We start from the raw sequence: 18,964 nt of genomic DNA, 5'->3' as shown, positions 1-18,964 counted from the left end.
TAACATACTGCATTCTTTTAAAAACTGCACTTGCTTTACTAGGAACATTCAGTACAGGTGCACACCTCTTCCAGCCAAATCAGCTATTAAGATCTGAATTAGCTCTTTGTTCAAGTTGAAAATAATCTGCCCCAACCAGATGGCTCACTAGCATCACATGAAGAATGTTTTCAGAAGTGTTAAAACCCCAAACACTGCTGGCAAAGGGGTAGCGGGGGCTGCAAGATCTCTGAAGATGTAATGCTTGAAGCTCCACCTCCACTCCTAAACACAAAGCTTAAAATTGATACTTCACCGGTAGTTGTACATTATCTGCTAATCTTGTCCCTGTGTTTTATGAAGTAAATTTTAACTGAAAAAAAGGAAGTTTTTCCAAGATCAAGCCAACAGTTTGGAAAACACTGGCTATATACTAATGCTGTTTGCCAGCCTTACTGTTACACATAGAGCTGTAGTGGAAAATCCAGAACAGACATGTGACATTCACAGGCCACCAAACACACTAGTCACTGAAAGGGTGGAACTAAGTTCACCTGCAGAAAGCCTGGGGAATCAATACTTGGCTTTGGTCAAGCATAAAGATGCATACGGGACTAACATTTGGCAAAGGCCCAGGAGTGAACGCTATTCTATAGCTGCATCCTCAAACGCACCAGCTAAAGGACTTGCTGCAGCCACTACATGTCACTGAATATTCTGTTCAGACCACCGGATCAACCAAAAGGCCCCAGTGCAGATCTTGTATCTGAAAGGGATTTGTTCTGACATTTGGCTCCACCCTTCATCATAATTACTGTTTCCATTAAATCCAGAGATGCAGCTGGACCCTTAAACGTAATCCAGATGTGCATTTTAGAAAGCTAGACTGTTCCTAATTAATTCTACAGCATCTTAACTGTACTCAGAACATCTTACAACAGGATTCACTGTGATGATTTAAGAAAACCCCAAACAACAAAAGGTGAGGCTGTATGTAAATCTGCATAACACAGGCCCATCCAGATACACAAGCTATTGTAACAGAAGTATTCTTTACACATATTTTTCTGTCTCATTGACAAACAAGTGAGATTGGCTGATGTTTACCGAAAGAAAAAACAGACTGACCTCATCATAGAAATCAGGATTCTGGGAATGATGTAGCACAGCGGTGTAGGCTGCTGTTGTAAATAACGGTCCACCTGGCTTCCCATAAATACACTGATAAAAGTAACATGCTTTAATTACATTGTGAAATTCTGATGATGATACTACTCTTGGTATATCTAATATGCATGTACACTGGAAACAATATCATTAAAGATTGATAGTTACTTTGATCAAATATTAAAAGAAATATTTTAAGTGATCAAACCTTCATACATACTTCTAGTGAAAGTCTATTGATTCTGTGAAAATTACCCTGCACTCTACTAAGCAATGCAGATTCCTTAGACTTACTCCTTGCTGTTATCAATTTAAAAGTTTTCTGAAAAAAACTACAAAAGCAATTGCACTTTTATGCAGCTCAATACACAATACAATGCCTTTACTGACTTTTCAGCATTACAAAAGCTACCCCAGTTAACAATCTCCTTGCTGGCAGAGTCCAGTCTGGAGGATCTTGGTTACTGAGTGATGGCAACTTATTAGTGGGGAAACTACAGTACAACAATACTACACAATAGCCCTTGGTCAATAGCAAAGTTAAGAATTAAGTCTAAAGTTTCTCTAATTTTATGCTCCTCTCTTTTCAATCAAATGTCCGGAGCTCAGTAAGAAGTGTAGGGTAAAAGGTAAATTTTAGAATAAGCAAGTTGTACTGTAAAAAATGGTTAAGTTTTCTAATATTGTCTAATTCTTTCTCCTCCACCAGTTAGAGCTGGCACTGCAAAACGGCACTGTGTGAGCTGGAATCATTATGACTAGGTGGGATCAAAGAGAATCACAGTGCACATGTAGAAGGATGCATGACAACATTTGCTCTTCAATTGTTCTGAGTTAGTATAGCCCCAATTCCTTGGTTTGCTAAGTAATGTCCTCAGAAACATTGTTCTCTGAATATATTCTCACTGTGGCTCACCTTCAGTGGCTTCGCTCCTTCTTCATCTGAGCTTTTAAATTCAATGCACACTGTTATATTCCGTGCCTGAAAAGACAGGAATGTATTAAAGCTTAGATCAGAAGCGGGGTACCCATAAAAACACAAGCAAACTAAAAGCACTGAAATAAGCTCTTTTCAAAATCTCCGAGAAACATGCAGATGGCAGATGGTGTATCAGCATTTAAAATGTCTTTAAGTCACAGTGCTATCACTAGAAATAATATTTCCAAGAAGAACCAGCAAAATCTAACCCAGGCTTCAAACCGACTGTGTAGAAGCAGATTACAAAGTGACCAGCGCCTACCTGTGTCTTGTCCTTAATTAATTTTCAATCACCATGAAAATGCAAGTAGTACTCAAACTTCATTTAAGAACTAAAAATATTACCCAGATTATTTTTATCTGCGCACATCATTTCATTAAAATACAGCCCTTCTGAAAATTTTGAAAAAGCTATTACCACATTATCTCTGAATCACTGATACAACTTCACATTAATCCACAGATTCATTTCGTTAAAAACATATTAATGTTTCACTATGGCAAAAATTGAAAAAAAGATCAAAAGCCAAGTCCATGACTCGCATCACCCTTTCCCCCTCCTTGGGTGGTGATGAGTACTTTCAATGAGAGCTCACGCAGTACACAACTACCTGAATTGGTCACGTACTGTACCTTGTTGAAGTATTTTTGGCTATCGTACTTGAGGTGTTTTGGATATACGTATATTTGGTTCTTGTATACTCTGTAAGGGCGAGAATATTTTGTTGATTCCTGTACAAACTCCTCAACTTCCACTGTAGGTGGATGCTCCTTTATGTCATTAAATGGCTTGATTGGAATAAAAGATGAAGTTACACAGTCTTCAAAAGAACAGAAAAGAAAACCATCACATATTATTGTTTGCTTTACAGCCTTACTACTTAGAATAAGTAATATTGAGATGGAACCAGTAAAATCCTGGCTGAAATCGCAAAGAACAAGTAATGTGGTGGGAGCTTCAGGAGACTTTTCCTCTTTTGCCCTTTGCTAGAGCTACGTGAGTTTGGCTTCCCCCCCGGCAGCAGAAAGGCAGAAGTTTTGTTTCAGGTTAAACTGTCAGACAATATCCCCTGATGCACCATGGCTCCAGCCCTTGTTGTAGCTAGAGTAAATAAAGTCTTATAAAAACAAAGATCTACTTCTGTTGTTGAAAGCAAATTGATGCTAATGTGAAGCAGGGTAGTGTCGGTCCCTAGAGACATGACTGTATTGGCAAACTCTTGACAAGATCTTTGGCCAACTTCCTTTTCAGTGGCTTTGCTTGGCAATGAAAGATTTTTAGCACTAGCCTGGCATGACTGACTTTGGGTGGGAAGGAGCTGTTATAACAGAACCGGTTACTGCTATTACAAGGCTTCCTTCAGAGCTGGCTGAAGTCAAGATGGAGATTTTAATGAATCCTACGGCACGGAAGTTTTCTGGTACAGTTTTAAAATTATTTTACAGCCTTATTCAGAGCAAGACAAATTTTCCCCATACCAAAGAAATGTTTCAGCTGTTACTCTAAAAGAGTGATGAAATTTTCATTGACTTTCCACAGGAACTGTGCACTTGACAAGCACATACACTTTAAAGCCAGACTTCACCTGGCCACAGGGCACACCAAGTAAAGGAACAGTACAAGGCCCAAGCTGCTTTGCACCATTTTGTGTACTCTGAGACATCAGTTTCTTTTAGTTTCAAAAATAAAAATTGCTTTTTAAATGTTAGTGTAACTATGTTATTTATGTAATACCATATTAAGATGGTATAAAGATGTGTGATGATAGGCTTCAGGGGAATTCCATGGTCCTGAGTTTTTGCAACAGTGGCTCACAGAAGCATGGCCCTTGAAACAGAAAGTTTAAAAAGAAATAAAAGACCCAGCAAGAAGCATCTGTCTTAGCAGCTGCTGCACTGGTGCCAGAGTGGCCTCTGAATGAAGTCCTCCACCTAGTCTACATTCTTGAAACCTGCTGCATCTCCCAGATGTTCACAGAGAATATGAGCATCACAGCCAACCAACAGTGCAAGGCTATTAACTCAAGCTACATAAGTCCACTCAGTTCTTTGACCTAATCCCTTAGGGAACAAAAAATGGTGGTCCTTGGACTTCCATCACATGTGGATTCATCACGTTACGTTCCATATTGCTGGGGTATATCTGGCCAGGTACAGGATGAAACAAAAAAAATGGTGTAATTGAATGAAAACAGATCAAGAACACTCCCCTGCATACATTTTTCTATACCTCAACGGGCTCTTCTACCAGAATTGTCTCAAGCAGCAATTATGGCTGAAAAATCTATGACAGTTCCCTATTTAATTATAATAATTAATTATAAAGTGGAATCATACTTGGATGTTCCAAAGGAACACAATCAACTGCAATCTCCAAACAGCCAGGTATAGTCTGTATTTTGCTAATCTTCTCTGCTCTGCAATGACAGAAATGAAAACATTTTAGAAAATTAGAACAAGGGAGATGAGACCCATCACAGGAATTAATCTAAAAATGAAAAACAGACCATAATTTGAAATATAAATGTATATTAAACACATTTAACATACACCTATTGGCTATTAAACTCAAATCAAATGCAACAGCAGGAAACAAATGTGGTTTGTTTTATTTTGGATTTTTTTTTTTGTCTTTCTTGGCCTTGTTCCTACCTTCTTTTTGCAAGCAATATTATAGCATATTTTGTAGAAAAGGAAGAAACTGATGAGCCAAACCTTATGAGAATTAACTTACCCACATTTTGTTTCTAAAATCTGAATCAATTGTTCTCTAAAAGGAATTCAACGACCACTGAGAGGAGTTCACAGCACCATGGCTTCTGCAAGGGCCATGCTGAAAAGGGACCAAGACATATTCCTCGTGCCCAAGCAATCTGAGAATTGCCAAAACTGTGCTAAATTTCTTTTATCTAGGAGATGCTTTAGACAGACAAACCCAGTAGTGGTGGCTAATAAGAATAGTCAGAGTTTCAGTAAAGTTTCCTGACCAGTAACAGCAAGATGGCACAAGAGGTTAAGGGCCCGATCCAATCCCTGTAGCTGACATTCAATCTTTCTATGATTTGATTTTATATAAATGGAACAGGATAACTTAATTGGATTAATTCATTCCTAGGCACATTTAGAGTGGAAGAGACAGGAAGAAATTCATGGTTCAATTCTCAAGTCACTTATCCAGTATAAACAAAGACTCCGCTCTAAAATTATCCTGATTTACACCTGTGTGGAAGACTATCCAGCCAAACTGCTATTCACTAATTTACAAACTGTTAAACATTTGGAGAAGTGTTTTCCCTCCAGTGTCCACTCTGCAGTTTGTCATGGAGACTCAAACAAACAAAAGCAAGGAGTGGGGAAACCATTCAAGAATGCTTTTTCATTTTTTTTTCCTCTCTTCCCCATCCCCTCCCTCCTTTTTTTCCTTGAGATAGTTTTCTTTTATTGTTTACTTCACCTGCATCTCTCCTGATGGAAGCTAATTTAAGGAATCACTATCTTTAGTTTATAACATTTATTAATGTGCCAAAGGATGTTTCAGTTTTCCTGGAAAGTCCAACCCAAAGTACTCTTTGGCAGGTAAATAGGCTAATGGAAAAAACCCAATTTAATACGGCCACTTTGGCACACTGTGTTAAATGAAGAAAAAAAAAGCTGTGAAAATTACTCTGCACAGCTTTATAAAGCTTTTATTCCTTCTCAAACTAAATTAAAACTGTTCCTTACCTTCTGTATTCTGTTATTAGTTTAATCAAATCTTCCATGGAAATCTTATTACTTTCTTGCCTGAATAAAGGTGAGAATCGTGAGTCTCTGTCAACATTTCCCTGATTATCTTTGAACACTGGTCTATAAAGAAAGAAAAATTACATGTTTATAAACACTCACCCACACATATATATATGAACATTTGAAATTGTCATGTAATCTTTTAACAAGGTTATGATATGAATTCTTACACAAATTGGGCTCTCTGCAGGGCTTCAAACAAGAACGCTCTTCTGAGCTGTACATTTGCAGGAGCATAGGCAATTTCAGTTTAATTTCATTGCAATCCCAGTTCTGCAAAAACTTAAGACCTTGTTTAATCTTACACTATGCAGACAGTCCCCACGGACTGCAGGTGCAGTATGACTACTCACAGTTCAGAGTTGCTGCAGTTTAATGCTACAACATATAATCATCCAGTTCAGCATCCATCCTTTCTGCCCCCCTCTCCTGTAGCTAACTCTCACTTCATAAAGCTGGAAGCATCCAGCACCTCACTAGAGCCAGCTCTCTGCTCCCACCTGCCCCTCTGTCGCCCTGGCTGCAAGGCTGCCTTCTCCAGCCTCTTGGCAAGCCCTTGGGGCAGCCCCAGAGAGGCCAGCCCTGGCTGAGCGCCACATCTCCTGGGTCTGGTGGGACTTTACCATCTTGCTCACGTATCAAGGGCAGGACTCCTCACTTCAACAAAGAGACTGGCTCCTTGCTTCAGGGAAGCATTCTGAAGAATTCATTACCATCAATAGGTAGTTTCATCCATGAAGTTATTGTCCAATGAAAATCATGATAATTTTAAATAACAGAAATTACAGCAAGATGTCAAATCCCAACCACTATATCTCACCATGTAAAGAAACATATGCTTTTGCAGAGCCAGTTTAGAGACCCGTACTGAATCTTCCCATGCATTAAATTTGTTCCATGTCCTCCAAGAGAATGGCACCAGCTCACTGGGGCTCACCTTTCCTTCACAAAACAAGTTTGTGGAACATGGACTAAATTTTTTGTGAACCATCTACAAAGTGCAAATTGAAATGGAAAAAAAGGATATCAGTCTATAACTGGAAACAATACATATCAGCTGCTATGCACACGGGAAAATATTCCCAGATATTACCATTCCTGATCATGGACACAGGCAGGATGATTTAATGAAGACATTCCAGTGCCCTTTGTATATCCCCAAGGGTCACACGCGCTGGCTGGGCTGGATAATGTAACAGCTATCCAAATTAGCAAACCTTGGATTCAACTGTAGTATGCAAAAATATTGCTTAACAAAAGTAAAATGTTCTCGACACTAAGTGCTGTTCTGTGAATCATTTGGCCAATCTTGCTTCCTTAATTTACTTCTCTGTTCCACTGCCAGTGAGAAGAAGAATTTATGCCAGCACAAATTGTTGCCAGATGCAAAATAATGGAGTAAACCTTTGGAAGAGGATCCCAAGAATAAGTATAAATGCACCATGTCTTAACTTAATTAATTGAAAGAAGCACCACTATTTCATTTCTTTGCAACTGTAAAGAATAATCAGCTCTTTTCTATTAGATTTTTGCCTCCAGCAGCTAGAGGGGATAAGGTCCACACCAACATGCCATGTCAAAAATCTTACGTTAGGGAGAAACCAGACCCAATTTCTGGCAGCCACCACTTACTTTACAAATCCTATTAAACTGTTGTCAGAGAAAAAAAAAAAAAAAGAAAAAAAAAAGATAAGATTTACTAATTATTACAGCATTGATGACACTACGATATTTTTTGGACTCAGCACTGCTTTCCTCTCCAGACTAACAGAGAGGACTAAAACATTCAGTGATTTCTGCTGTGCCACTGGCTCTCCAATGTGATGCTGAGCACACCCAGGCCCTGGTGGAACTTATTAACTAATTCCAGTGCAGGCTCTGACACCGAACAAACCACTGCTCAGCACAGCAGGGTGTAAGGGCACTCACCAAGGAAGGGCTGGGGATGTTCATACTGTAAAAAGAAAAAGCAGCAGGTCTGTGCTGGAAGTAGCTCACTCCAGGTCAGTGGTGCTGAGCACTGCCTCCTGGGAGGCTCAGGGACTTGGCATTGTCACCTCCTCTCCTCCAGCCACTCTGGAGTCACAAGGGCTTTACAGAATCTTCCTGCCTACCACCACTCCTGCCCAGCATCAGTGCTCCCTGGGTATCATATGCCCCACCTCTAGAACTGCTCCTCATCAGCTCAGCAGCGTATCCCAGCCTAAATACAACATCTATAATAAAATCAAAGACATGAAACCAGGGATCTGCAGTACAAAACAGGTAAGTATTTTTACACTCCAGTTTACACACAGTACTGCATTTATGTAATGCTCTTGCCACTACAAGAGCAGTTTAGATGAAATTGCAGTAGAGCAATTGAAAACAAGATAAACCTTCTCAAAACCAGGTATATTATATGTACTCAGGGAAGAGTTAGATGGCTTTATGCTGATCAAACTGTACTGGTGTCTCCATTTCCCTGGCTCATTAAAGCTGGAGAACTACCAGAGCAGCAAGTACTGCATGTATTACGTCTACAGTTAAGTAACTGCAATCCCATGTTTCACTAGATCCTTCCAGGCTGCTGGGTGCAGACAGAGCAAGAGTGCTCCTTGTCACAGTGAACATCCCAAAGGTGTTTCAGAACAATATCTGTCACATCAAAGAAAAGGAAATGTAATAAACCATTTCTACAATCCAGGAGTCCAACACTTGCCTAGTATATTAACGGTTCATTACTGCTGGTTATTTATTTACCAGAGAGATTGGAGTAAGAAAAATGTCACAGAACTAAAATCCTGAAGAGATTCTGAAGGTGTTAATTTAGGGGAAAACAAATGAACAGATTTCACAAAAGAAGCTGAAACATCATCTCAGGATTTAAAGTGTTTCTATGACTCTACTGTTCTGACACTGTTAGCTCATAGTCCACAACCCTAAAAATTCTTTAAGCACGGACAACCTACACAATCTTCATAATTTAACATTGAAACAGCTACTTTTAGAGTAGTGGCTTACAATTTGTGGAAGAATTGCTCACCTCCAAGGTTAGAGATTCAGTGTGAGATCTGCAGCTACTGTAAACCAGTGTAGCCTCGCTACCCTCACCTACATCAACCTATGCCACCTGAGAACTGAACCAGCAGCTGTACAAGCTGTTGAAGGATGAAAGTATTAGGCTTTAAAATGTGAGGTATATGAAGGCGGAGAGGATTTGAAGAAACAGCAGAGTGCAAAAACTAATCTCTGTGAGTGATGTTTCCCCACATCTACAATATGTAGCTCAAACACATATTTGCAAACTTTGGCAGTTCTGGCAGTAGTACGAGAATGGAAGATAGAATTACAGTGTGACAAATCTAACACATACTATAATTATACCTGTGAGAGCATACAGTCACCTGATCCCACCAACGCCAGTAAGAAATCAGGGAGGAACCCTGAGTCACGCTTTTGAACGATGCTAACAAACTGGATGTCACATAAGCTAATTATGAGTTTCAGTCACATGCACCATACTCAACTGTCAAGCTTTTGGCTGACTGAATGTACATGTAAAAAAATCACACTGTGGCCATCTGTAACTGCTTTAAAGGGGGAAAATTTCCACACAAAAACAGGAGTGTGGTTAATGCCAGAATGAAATAACTGGAAAACACATTTCCAAACCCCGGGTTTCGCTATTTATCATAGCCAAACCATTTTTTCCCCCTGTAGTGCAATAGCCTCCTGTGGAAACTTTTATTTTCAAGCTGTGAAAATAGAAATAGATTTTATAGGGCCAAATTATACTTTGCTTTTACCAATGAGAGTCCTGAGTAATGTTAATACATAAACAGATGCAAATGTGAGCAGAATTTGACCCAATGAACTAAATAAATTCCTTGTGCAACATCACTGATAGACAAGTTCATACACATGGTGTATTTGGTCAATGACATTTCAACTATGTTGTCTATTAATGCGATTTATAATGAAAACATTTAAGAGCTGATAAACACACTGAAGTATATTTCCTGTAATTAATTCTACAGATGGGAGGAAAGTTTTCAATGGTATGGGCAGTGAAACACTGAATTAGGATGCCGTCCAAAAATACTGCCTGCTGGAACTGAGGGATGTCCACAGACCCCAGCTATGTCCTCTGCCCATGTGCAGACCACCTGTGTAGCGCACGCACAAGTAGTCCGCAAAATGTTGAACTCGCTGTGCATTTGCTGACACCTCAAGCATATATTCCCATTTATATTTGTGAAATCACAGCCAGAAATATTCACTAGACAAACATATTTAGGAACGATTTGATCCTGTCCTAGGGAAAACAAAAACACAGTATGATGCAGAGGTCTTTACAATCTTATTTTCTAAGACTGTGGACTACATATTGAAAAAGGAGCCTGAAATTTTGGAGAGAATACCCAGTGAAACAAGTAGTTGCCATCTCTGAAACTGAAAAGGTATGGGACTAGAGCCAAGGGTTTCCATTGACAAAAAGTTGCAAGGAAACAGACTCAGGAAGGCTCAAACTCCAGATATTCCCATACCTGCTGTACAGAGCATCACGCGAACAAGCTCCTTTCAAACAGAGCTCTGTTGCTTTCATCCTGTCTTATGTCCTTTACCGCATTACAGGGCCAATTAACCATTCTGCACGGGATTCCATGAAGGAAATCTCTGTTCATTTACCCAGTACATGCTGTTGGGTGCAGCATCAGCAACTGCTGTCGTCCGCTTATATGAGCGGCAGGTAAGTAGAGCAATCCATCTATGGAAAACACTTCTGCTCGCATGGCTTTGGTGACTGGAAGTGCTGCTGTTATATACCATGTTACTACAACTCAAAAAACTGACATGCAGGTATAAATCTGGTGGAGCACTATTTTTTTAGTCAAGCTTGACCTACTCAAGCTTTTATTCCTTACTCCAAAAGAATGTGGCCTCTTATTACAAAATAAATTTATACAGTTATACTAATACATCTGAGATGACCAAGGAGTTGCCAACTGGTATTTTAATGATACAATACCTGAAATAACACAGAATGGAAAGAAAAATCTTCTGAAAAACACCATTTTCTCAGTGCACCCTAGCTTGACCAGCATTTAAGATGCTATCCACCTTACAGAAGTAAAACTTAATTTATCTCTGTTAGACTTCCTTGGGCAGAGTAAGACCTGCAGCTGCAGTTTGGGCCGAGGCACAGTACTATGTAAAGCGCTTGAGCAGCACAGCTGCAGCACATACACAGCCCAGCATCTGCGTACCAACATAGCACAGCCCAGCCTGAACCCTGCTCTGCCTACTGCCCTGCACCCAGAGCAACTAGGCGATGCCACATGGAGAATCCTACAGAAGTGAAATGCACCTCCTTCAAGATAAGAACACCACCTTTTTGTATTTTTTTTTTAATTGCAAGAAACACTCTGGGATGAGGTTTGCTGAATACATGGAAGAATGTTTTAGCCTTTTCCACGTTCATCAGTGACTAGCCAGACCCTGAACTAGTTAAAATCATCATGCCACCCAAAGGTAGTTACAGCGATGACTGAGTCGCAGGACATATCACCGACAGTACTGCTACAGACCACAGGCAGGCAGGGCAGACGTAATAACCCCCCTCAAGTCGGTCTGAAGCCCAGCCTGCACCTTTTGCCGTTGTACGGTCCACTACATGCTAATAGTAGCTCTGTCAGCACAAGAGTTACCCTTCAATATAATTTTGATGAATGCTCCTTTGGCTACACCGAAGTAGTAAATATTAATGAATATCTTTGAGCTTGCGATGACAGATCAGAGCACATTATCCGCCTCTCTCTTGAGCATGCAGCTACTTCTCTTGTTCCTACTGGATATTGACAAAAACGTGTATCAATAAAAAAATAAATGACCTCTTCAAATGGTTGTACCTTACTGTGCATTTTCTCCTTTGCCATCTCAAAACCATATTCTAAAATCATGAGCTTTCCCCTACATGTGGCAGGGGAAAGCACGCACTCCTGGCGCCCCACGCCGCACCAGCAGCACGCACTGTCCCCTCACAGTCCTACAACATGACTTTTTCACCTAGCACTCGCTCCTCCTTCCTCCCTACAGCTGCAGGCAGCTCTCCACCTGGCCTGCCATGGTCAGAACAGAAGCCGTAGTCAAGAAGGAATGCTTTCACTCAGCAATTGACAGCTTTCCCTTTTACAGGGAATACAAAATTGTATATTCCCTGCTCTATGCATGGCAGAAGGAAAGGGAGAGCTGTCACACAGACAGACAGGAGGGTCTCAGGGAGCTCTCATCCCACAGCAGCAGTAAGCTGAGGAAATTCCAGAAGACTGAGGAGGATAAAACAGAAAGGACAGATAAAGGAATAACATGGAAACTTGAAGGGAGAACAAAACCCAAGAAAGCTGTATCTAGTTTTGTGAGTTAACATAGTAGAAGGGGATCATGAGGCACAGACATGCCTCAGTCTCGAGGGTGAGACCAGCAAGAAATTATCCAGGAGGAAAGAAAGGAAGAACAAAAATCCATTACTGCCACTGCACTGCCCTGCAATAAAACCCAAGTGACCTGCTAAACAAGAAAATAACAGCTCTCTGTCACCTACTAACCACTAAAAATGCAAGAGTACCTGAAGCATAATCCCTCAATATCACCCCCAAGGCACTGTTTCAGGGGCACCATACCCACTAAATCATTGGTTGTATTTATCCTAAAACCTGACAGGCATCATAACAAGAAAAGAGCTTCAGACTTGTGCACCTATATTTTAAGTGGCCACTGCAACTCTATTTCAGACTATAATTATCTTTGTAGGAAATTCTTGTGAGAACTGCGACTTTGGAATATCTTTGGTAATTTTTAGCATCAAACCACTGGTGGAGTTCATGATAAATTGATATTCTGTCAGTCACTTTTGCTACTCCCTAGCAACTTCACTTTGTACTTGAAGAAAACATTCTAAGACAGTAACACTTAATGAGAAAGTAACCAATGTTCAGCTGTATGAAAAATAGGGCAATGAAATAATAGAGCTGCAGGATCTTCTGGGATCCTGGACCACGCAAAAAGTTTTGCTTAGCTTCAGGCAGAAGAAGTGGAAAAGAATAAAAGGATATGAGTCCAAGAGCAGAATAAGCTATAAGAGACTTACAAAATTATAAAAAGAATTAATACATACCTCACTGACCAAGCAAATGGCATACGGTATTTCCCCAGCTTGCTGCAGAACTGTTTATTGGATTTTAACACTTTCTGTGCACACTATGAAAAAAGAAAATGAATTATTTCATCAATATCATTATAATATCTGAAATACAGCACAGAGTACATCCAAGTACTCCTCAGCTGAAGAAGCTATAGTGTCCCTAAAATAATCTAGCCCGGTACTGCCCATAACAGAAGGTTCTGGGTGGAAAGCAAAGACATCACAGATGAATTGCATGCTGCTGAAGAATTAAAACTCTTCACCATCCCTTCAGTCAGAACTGCGTTAGTTACAGTTATTATTCCAGTTTTCTGTAACACACCCAAAGCAGATGCACTGCCTGATCTCGTAGAGAAACAGGTGCCTATTCCAACGTCACCTGTATACTAAGTGCACTAACCCATAATTTCTAAAACATTGCTGAATTTCACTCTGCTAAGACATAACCAGCATAGGAAAGCACCACAAGCGGACTCATATGTTGCAGACAACGGTACTTCATGCATTCAGTCAATGGAGCTTGGACATTTGCTTTCCTAAACATGGGCCTCCTGTGGGCTTGTCCTGTTCAGCAACCACGCACTGGCGAGATCTGCGAGCACAATTTGCCGTGTCTTCAGCTTCCAGCAGGCTGAAGCTGACAAAGGAGGAACTGATGTTCTTGTTACATTACCTTAAAAGAATCGGGATTCTTAATGTAGGGTTCAGCACTGCTGGCAATGTTTCCTGTAAGCACCTTTTCTATTTTTGCCACTAACACAATCTCAGAATGAGGATTGCTTATGGAGAAAAGAGCCTGTGGATTAAAGACAGAACAATTAAAAAGCATATAGCAATACTGGAGAAATTAAATACTACCAGTGCGCTCTGTTGATGGAAACAGTAACAAACCAAATTCAGAAAGGATTATTGAGGATTATTATCGCTACATATTGAATACAGCCAGACAGAAAATAAAATCGTTGTGCCAGTTCTTAAGTAAGCTTTTGCACATGCAGCACCTTGCAAGCACACTGACCCAAGTCAAGAAGCAGTATGACTGCGTTGGCATCACCTAACCCAACTGTTTCTCTTGGACGGCACTTAAATGCTGGCCTCCACCAGTCACATCTCAGAGGAATGTCAGGGAGAAGAAAAGATAATGTATGGCCTTTTGGGGTAAGGTTAACAGCAACAGCAAGAATGTGGAAGTACTTCAAGATTAATGCAGCATCTAGATGTTGCTTCAAGTTGTGATTTTGTTTGGCTGGTTTGGGAGAGGTCAGCAAATGAACCTGAAGAGCACAGGAAACATGGGTGGTTTGTCTACATAACAGACAACTTTTGTGAAAGGTCTGATTGTAAATGGTTTCTAAGTCTACACAGAGAGCTAGAAAATCAAGCATCTGTACACAAGCACCACTGATATGCAAAAAAAGAGCATCACTGAAAACAAGAACCACTGGTAGTACAGACAAATTCTCTGATGAATATGAATACTACTATTGAACTAACACAAAATAGCAGTCACACACGGGATACCTGTTTTGGGTATTTCAGCCATTCTTCTGGGAACCCCTTGACCTGTGGTTCTTCCATTTTGTATGAGTCTGTATTTTCAACAGTGCCATTTTCTAATGAAAATGAGGAACCTGAAATCATCTGTCTAACGAGTGTGTGGTTCAAATCCACGTGAAAATCAGCAGAGATCTTCCTGCCATCCCTGACATCATACAGCGCCACGCTCACAAAGAAAGGCTCTACCTAGAGAAAACATCAGAAACGTAACATACGGTAACTGAGAGCAAGGGGGTGAACTCCATCTTTTAATCAGTTCCTGCAGCTAGAAAAAAAGCAAGCAAGCAAACATACACTATTTACAAATTATGAGATGCAGCAAAAACACATGCTCACATACCCCCCTACCGAAGTTAGTTTCCAACCATGTGATTCTAGGGGCTCTTAAAGGTAGTTTGTTAACAATGCACCAGGACAGTAATTGACAGCTAACTTACAAACTCACAGAATTTTTTTTTAAAATAATGTATTTATCACAGATAATTACTAGGGTAAAGGAATAGAGCCCCAGAGAAAAACGTTACAGGATTTTTAAAAAGTAGATTCAGAGACATTACAAAAGGAAGAAAAGTGAGGGTGGGTTTTCCAGGGATCATCAGAAATGCAGCACAAAGATGACAAATTAAGTACATGAAAAATGTTTACTGGTACAAACAAACGTGTGGATGTATTCTTCTGTGGGAAACACATTTCATTTTGCAAGGAAACCAAGAGCATTCAAACCACTCTGACAGCACCCACTTATTCTGTTATGCAGTACCAGGGAATTAAGTCCTATGGCTGTAAGTAACCTCCAAAGAGCCTCCATAGTTCTGATGAAATAATCAGTCTCAGAATAACACCTTCTGAGATGTCCAGAAATCAGAACCTTAAAACTTTGGAGATAAGGAACAATGCATGGCAAGTACAATATTCTATGCTTTTTTCAGCCTCTGTAGCGAATTACTGTATGCCCTTGGTACAGTTATCATGACTTCATTTAAACAGTTATTCCAGTCTGCCAAAAAAAAAAAAAAAAAAAGTATTGATTACATCATGTTGAATATGCACTCATTGTAGAGGTCATTGTCAAATGAAAAAAAATAATAAAATCAATGCCTCATATGTAATGTATGAAAGCTGAGTTGCCAGGACACTAATTTCTCAAAACTTTTCTGCTTCAGAGGAGAATTCACTGAAAGCTATGGACTGACAGCTACAACTTGCTTTTCCCTGCTTCTTTTCTTTTAAGAAAGAATAAGCAAAATTTTCTGTTTCGTCCTTTTTTAGCTGGGCTTTTCCACTAGGCGAAGCATCCAGTCCTTTCTATTTTGCCTTCTCTCCCGTAATTTAATCTGCTTGGTTTGTGGCGGTTTTTTGACAAACAAAAAACCAGTTCACCAGCAACTGATATTCAGTTGCCTCCCTACATATGTCTGGGCAGTTTAAACTTTTTCTTCTTATAGCAATTGTTAAGAATCCTCAAGGATTTTAACATTTTTAATTCCTCATTGAACTGTAGCTAGAAGTCTGCAATTGAAATCAGCTACAAAATGTTTATTGAAAAGTTATCAGTTTCATTATCGAATCCAAAGGGATGGGCAGAGGAAAAGGAGTGAACGTAGTATGTGTACATGAAACAGCTTTTCTTCTTTTTCCCAAGGGGGAAAAAAAAAGAAAGAAGGAGAAAAATCGCAGGAAAATAAGTAAAGCTTACATTGGTTGCAGGATCATTTTCATTTTCAGTAACACAGGCCTGGAGATTCAAACTGAGGGATTTGCAAGTTATCAGGATCCTCTTTGCAGGCTTTTCTTCAAATGGCTTGATCACTGAGTTTGCCCCTGGAAACTCCTTTTTCTGAGGATTCAAGGACTGAAATAAGTTGGGCAATTCGTTATACATGGGAAAAGCATGGCATTCCAAAACTAAGTAAGCTTTCTAAATGTCTTGGCAATCACTGAAGCACCTGAAAACCTCAAAAAGTTGGTCACTGCTGTTATCTTCACGTTACCACAGGAAATGAGTGTTATTCCTAATTTACAGATTAGGATGCAAAGCAAAAAGATTGCCTGAGGACATATATAATTGTCAGAGGCAGAATCCAGGATCCAAGTTAGGTTTCCCACAATTCTTTTTTTGTTTACTTACCGAGTCTGAAACTTTAGCTTTTTGTTTCCTTATATAGATTAAACAGCCTCATATTTTCAGACTGTAATATCACATTTTAGGATTAGATTTCAGAGGTTTCCCCCTTCTTGCCTCTTACTTATACACCACACTGCTATTTCAATTTATTTAATATTTTTACTAATGGCACTATATTTGACTGACAACAGGTTCAAATTTGAATATATACTGATACAGATTTTACTTAAGTCTTTTTTTAAACTAAAATAAAGTTTCCAGTTAAATCACCAACAAATGTACATTCAGTGCAAGGAATTACATTTTTTTGAATCATGAACTCTGACACTAAATGATAAGCAAGCTGAAGATAGAAAGAAAAGCAACCTGCACTTCCTGCATGTCAAGCTATTTTTTTTTTCCCACACAGACAGCCTTTTGTACCACCAGCTCTACCTTCCCACTGTTTTTCATCTCCACTTTTTTTGTAGTCAAATTCAGTGTAATGAATAACAATAAAAAGACTGTTCTTGTAATGCTCCTAGTCCAAGAGAACATTCTGCTCCTGTAGTATTTTCAGTTTGCTTTAATGATTCAAAGCTTAGCTAGACTGGACCAAGATGACCTCCAGAGGTCACTTCCATCCTCAATCATTCTGTGAGCACATATGAGTAGACTCTGTACAGAAATCTCTACAGACTAGGGATAGCTTCCCTACCCCTTCAAAAGCTGAAGTCTTAGGTATACCCTGTTGCTTACTGAACTCCAGCTCTGGTAGCTTATCTAACCCGGTTAACTCAGACCACCCGTCTTTTAAAACTTCTGAGAACTTGAAAAAAAATATAAACTGACTTACTGCTATATCAGGATCCAAAGAGAAAAGATTCAGTCGCTCCGTATTTCGAGAGGCTTTCACTGTTTCTTCTGTTTCTGTGATGTACTGTGGTGACAGATAATAAATTAGTTTTCTGCACGAGAACAGAAATCCATAGAGTTGTCAGACTTCTAAACGAATGATCAATGTTTCGCTTGTAACAACACTTCTCATTTCTGCAGTACTTATCCCAAAGCACCTTCAAGCACTCTTTGAAGGTTATATGCTTGTGCAGCAGGGACTTTCAGGCCATGATATACTTGTAAGGAACCCAAAACCAGGTCAATTTAGTAACATACATGACGTTGAATTGCTTAAGAATCATCATTGTGTAAGATGTCAGAATGGTGGATCACTGCACTAAAACCACTTTAGGGATTCCCAAGTCGAGGGGAAAAACCCAACAAACAGCCCTACAGAAACCCCCTTGTGTCAGGGGAAGGGCAGAAAGGGCAGCAGGAAAGGGCAGCTTGGCCCTACAGGTGGGCAGACGCCCAGGTGCAGCATGTCAGCCAACAGTGAGGCTGGGAGTCCTCACCCCATCCATCTTCTGCCACAAGGCAGGATCCATCACATCCATTTTATTTCTGATGGACACAAGCCTAAGTTAATAATAAGCTCTTTGATAAAACCAACTCAACAACCTCCGGAAGCCACCTGATGCTTTCCTACCCTGCCTTTTCAAAGTTTATCCTTACATCTAACTTCAATAATTTCCCCCCCACACTATTTAAGCCCATTCATCTGACATGTGAAGTATGCTCTACACATTCCCATCCCCTTACAGATCCCTCATACCTTTGAAACTTTTTTCTCAGTCTAAAGATGTTTATCTTTCTTTGTACTTTGTTTTTCTCTCAGCTTTCCTTTATTTTTCAATCTCTGAACTATTAATGGAGTCCACAACATTCCTGGTTGCCTAAGACTGAGTACAAACCTTAGCTGACACAGTACAGGCTATGCTCTTGTTCAGGCCACATTCAATCTTTTTTGTTTTTCACAACAGCATGCCACTGCTGACACATGTTAAGGAACGTGCAGAAGCAGCATCACAAGCCTAAGAGCCCGATGTCCGTTTCCTAACATGCTCCACGCATGGGCTGACTTGCAGAAGCAGGTCCTGATGGACTGGTGTACTGATTTAGGTAGAGATGGGATCTGGACCTGTCATGGACTAGGGACAGGCCACAGATCACTGCTGCAGCGAGCCCTATAGAGCAAGGGGGGTGGAAAAGGAATTAACCGTATAAAGGGCAATACAAGACACAACACGCAAACCATCTAGTTTAGCCTTGCAGGCCACCAGTGGTCTCTGAGATATCTGCATTAACTAAA

The 18,964-nt window shown here is 40.0% G+C and overlaps 1 protein-coding gene across 11 annotated transcripts in view; it reads right to left on the bottom strand.

Moving 5' to 3' along the window:
• Positions 1-18,964, bottom strand: part of DOCK10 (dedicator of cytokinesis 10) — a 162,657-nt gene that overhangs the window by 51,333 nt on the left and 92,360 nt on the right. For all 11 annotated transcript variants that reach the window (XM_056357890.1, XM_056357891.1, XM_056357894.1 and 8 more), the window contains 10 exons: positions 17,612-17,695; positions 16,348-16,503; positions 14,616-14,837; positions 13,768-13,890; positions 13,068-13,150; positions 5,849-5,971; positions 4,463-4,542; positions 2,759-2,946; positions 2,063-2,128; positions 1,108-1,200 (listed from right to left, as the gene is read on the bottom strand). In XM_056357890.1, coding sequence (XP_056213865.1) covers positions 1,108-1,200; positions 2,063-2,128; positions 2,759-2,946; positions 4,463-4,542; positions 5,849-5,971; positions 13,068-13,150; positions 13,768-13,890; positions 14,616-14,837; positions 16,348-16,503; positions 17,612-17,695 — 1,218 coding nt within the window. The remainder of the gene's footprint in view (positions 1-1,107; positions 1,201-2,062; positions 2,129-2,758; positions 2,947-4,462; positions 4,543-5,848; positions 5,972-13,067; positions 13,151-13,767; positions 13,891-14,615; positions 14,838-16,347; positions 16,504-17,611; positions 17,696-18,964) is intronic.

Source organism: Falco biarmicus, chromosome 13 (genome assembly GCF_023638135.1).
Source record: "Falco biarmicus isolate bFalBia1 chromosome 13, bFalBia1.pri, whole genome shotgun sequence".
Classification (NCBI taxonomy): domain Eukaryota; kingdom Metazoa; phylum Chordata; class Aves; order Falconiformes; family Falconidae; genus Falco; species Falco biarmicus.
This window is presented reverse-complemented; position numbering and strand designations above follow the sequence as displayed.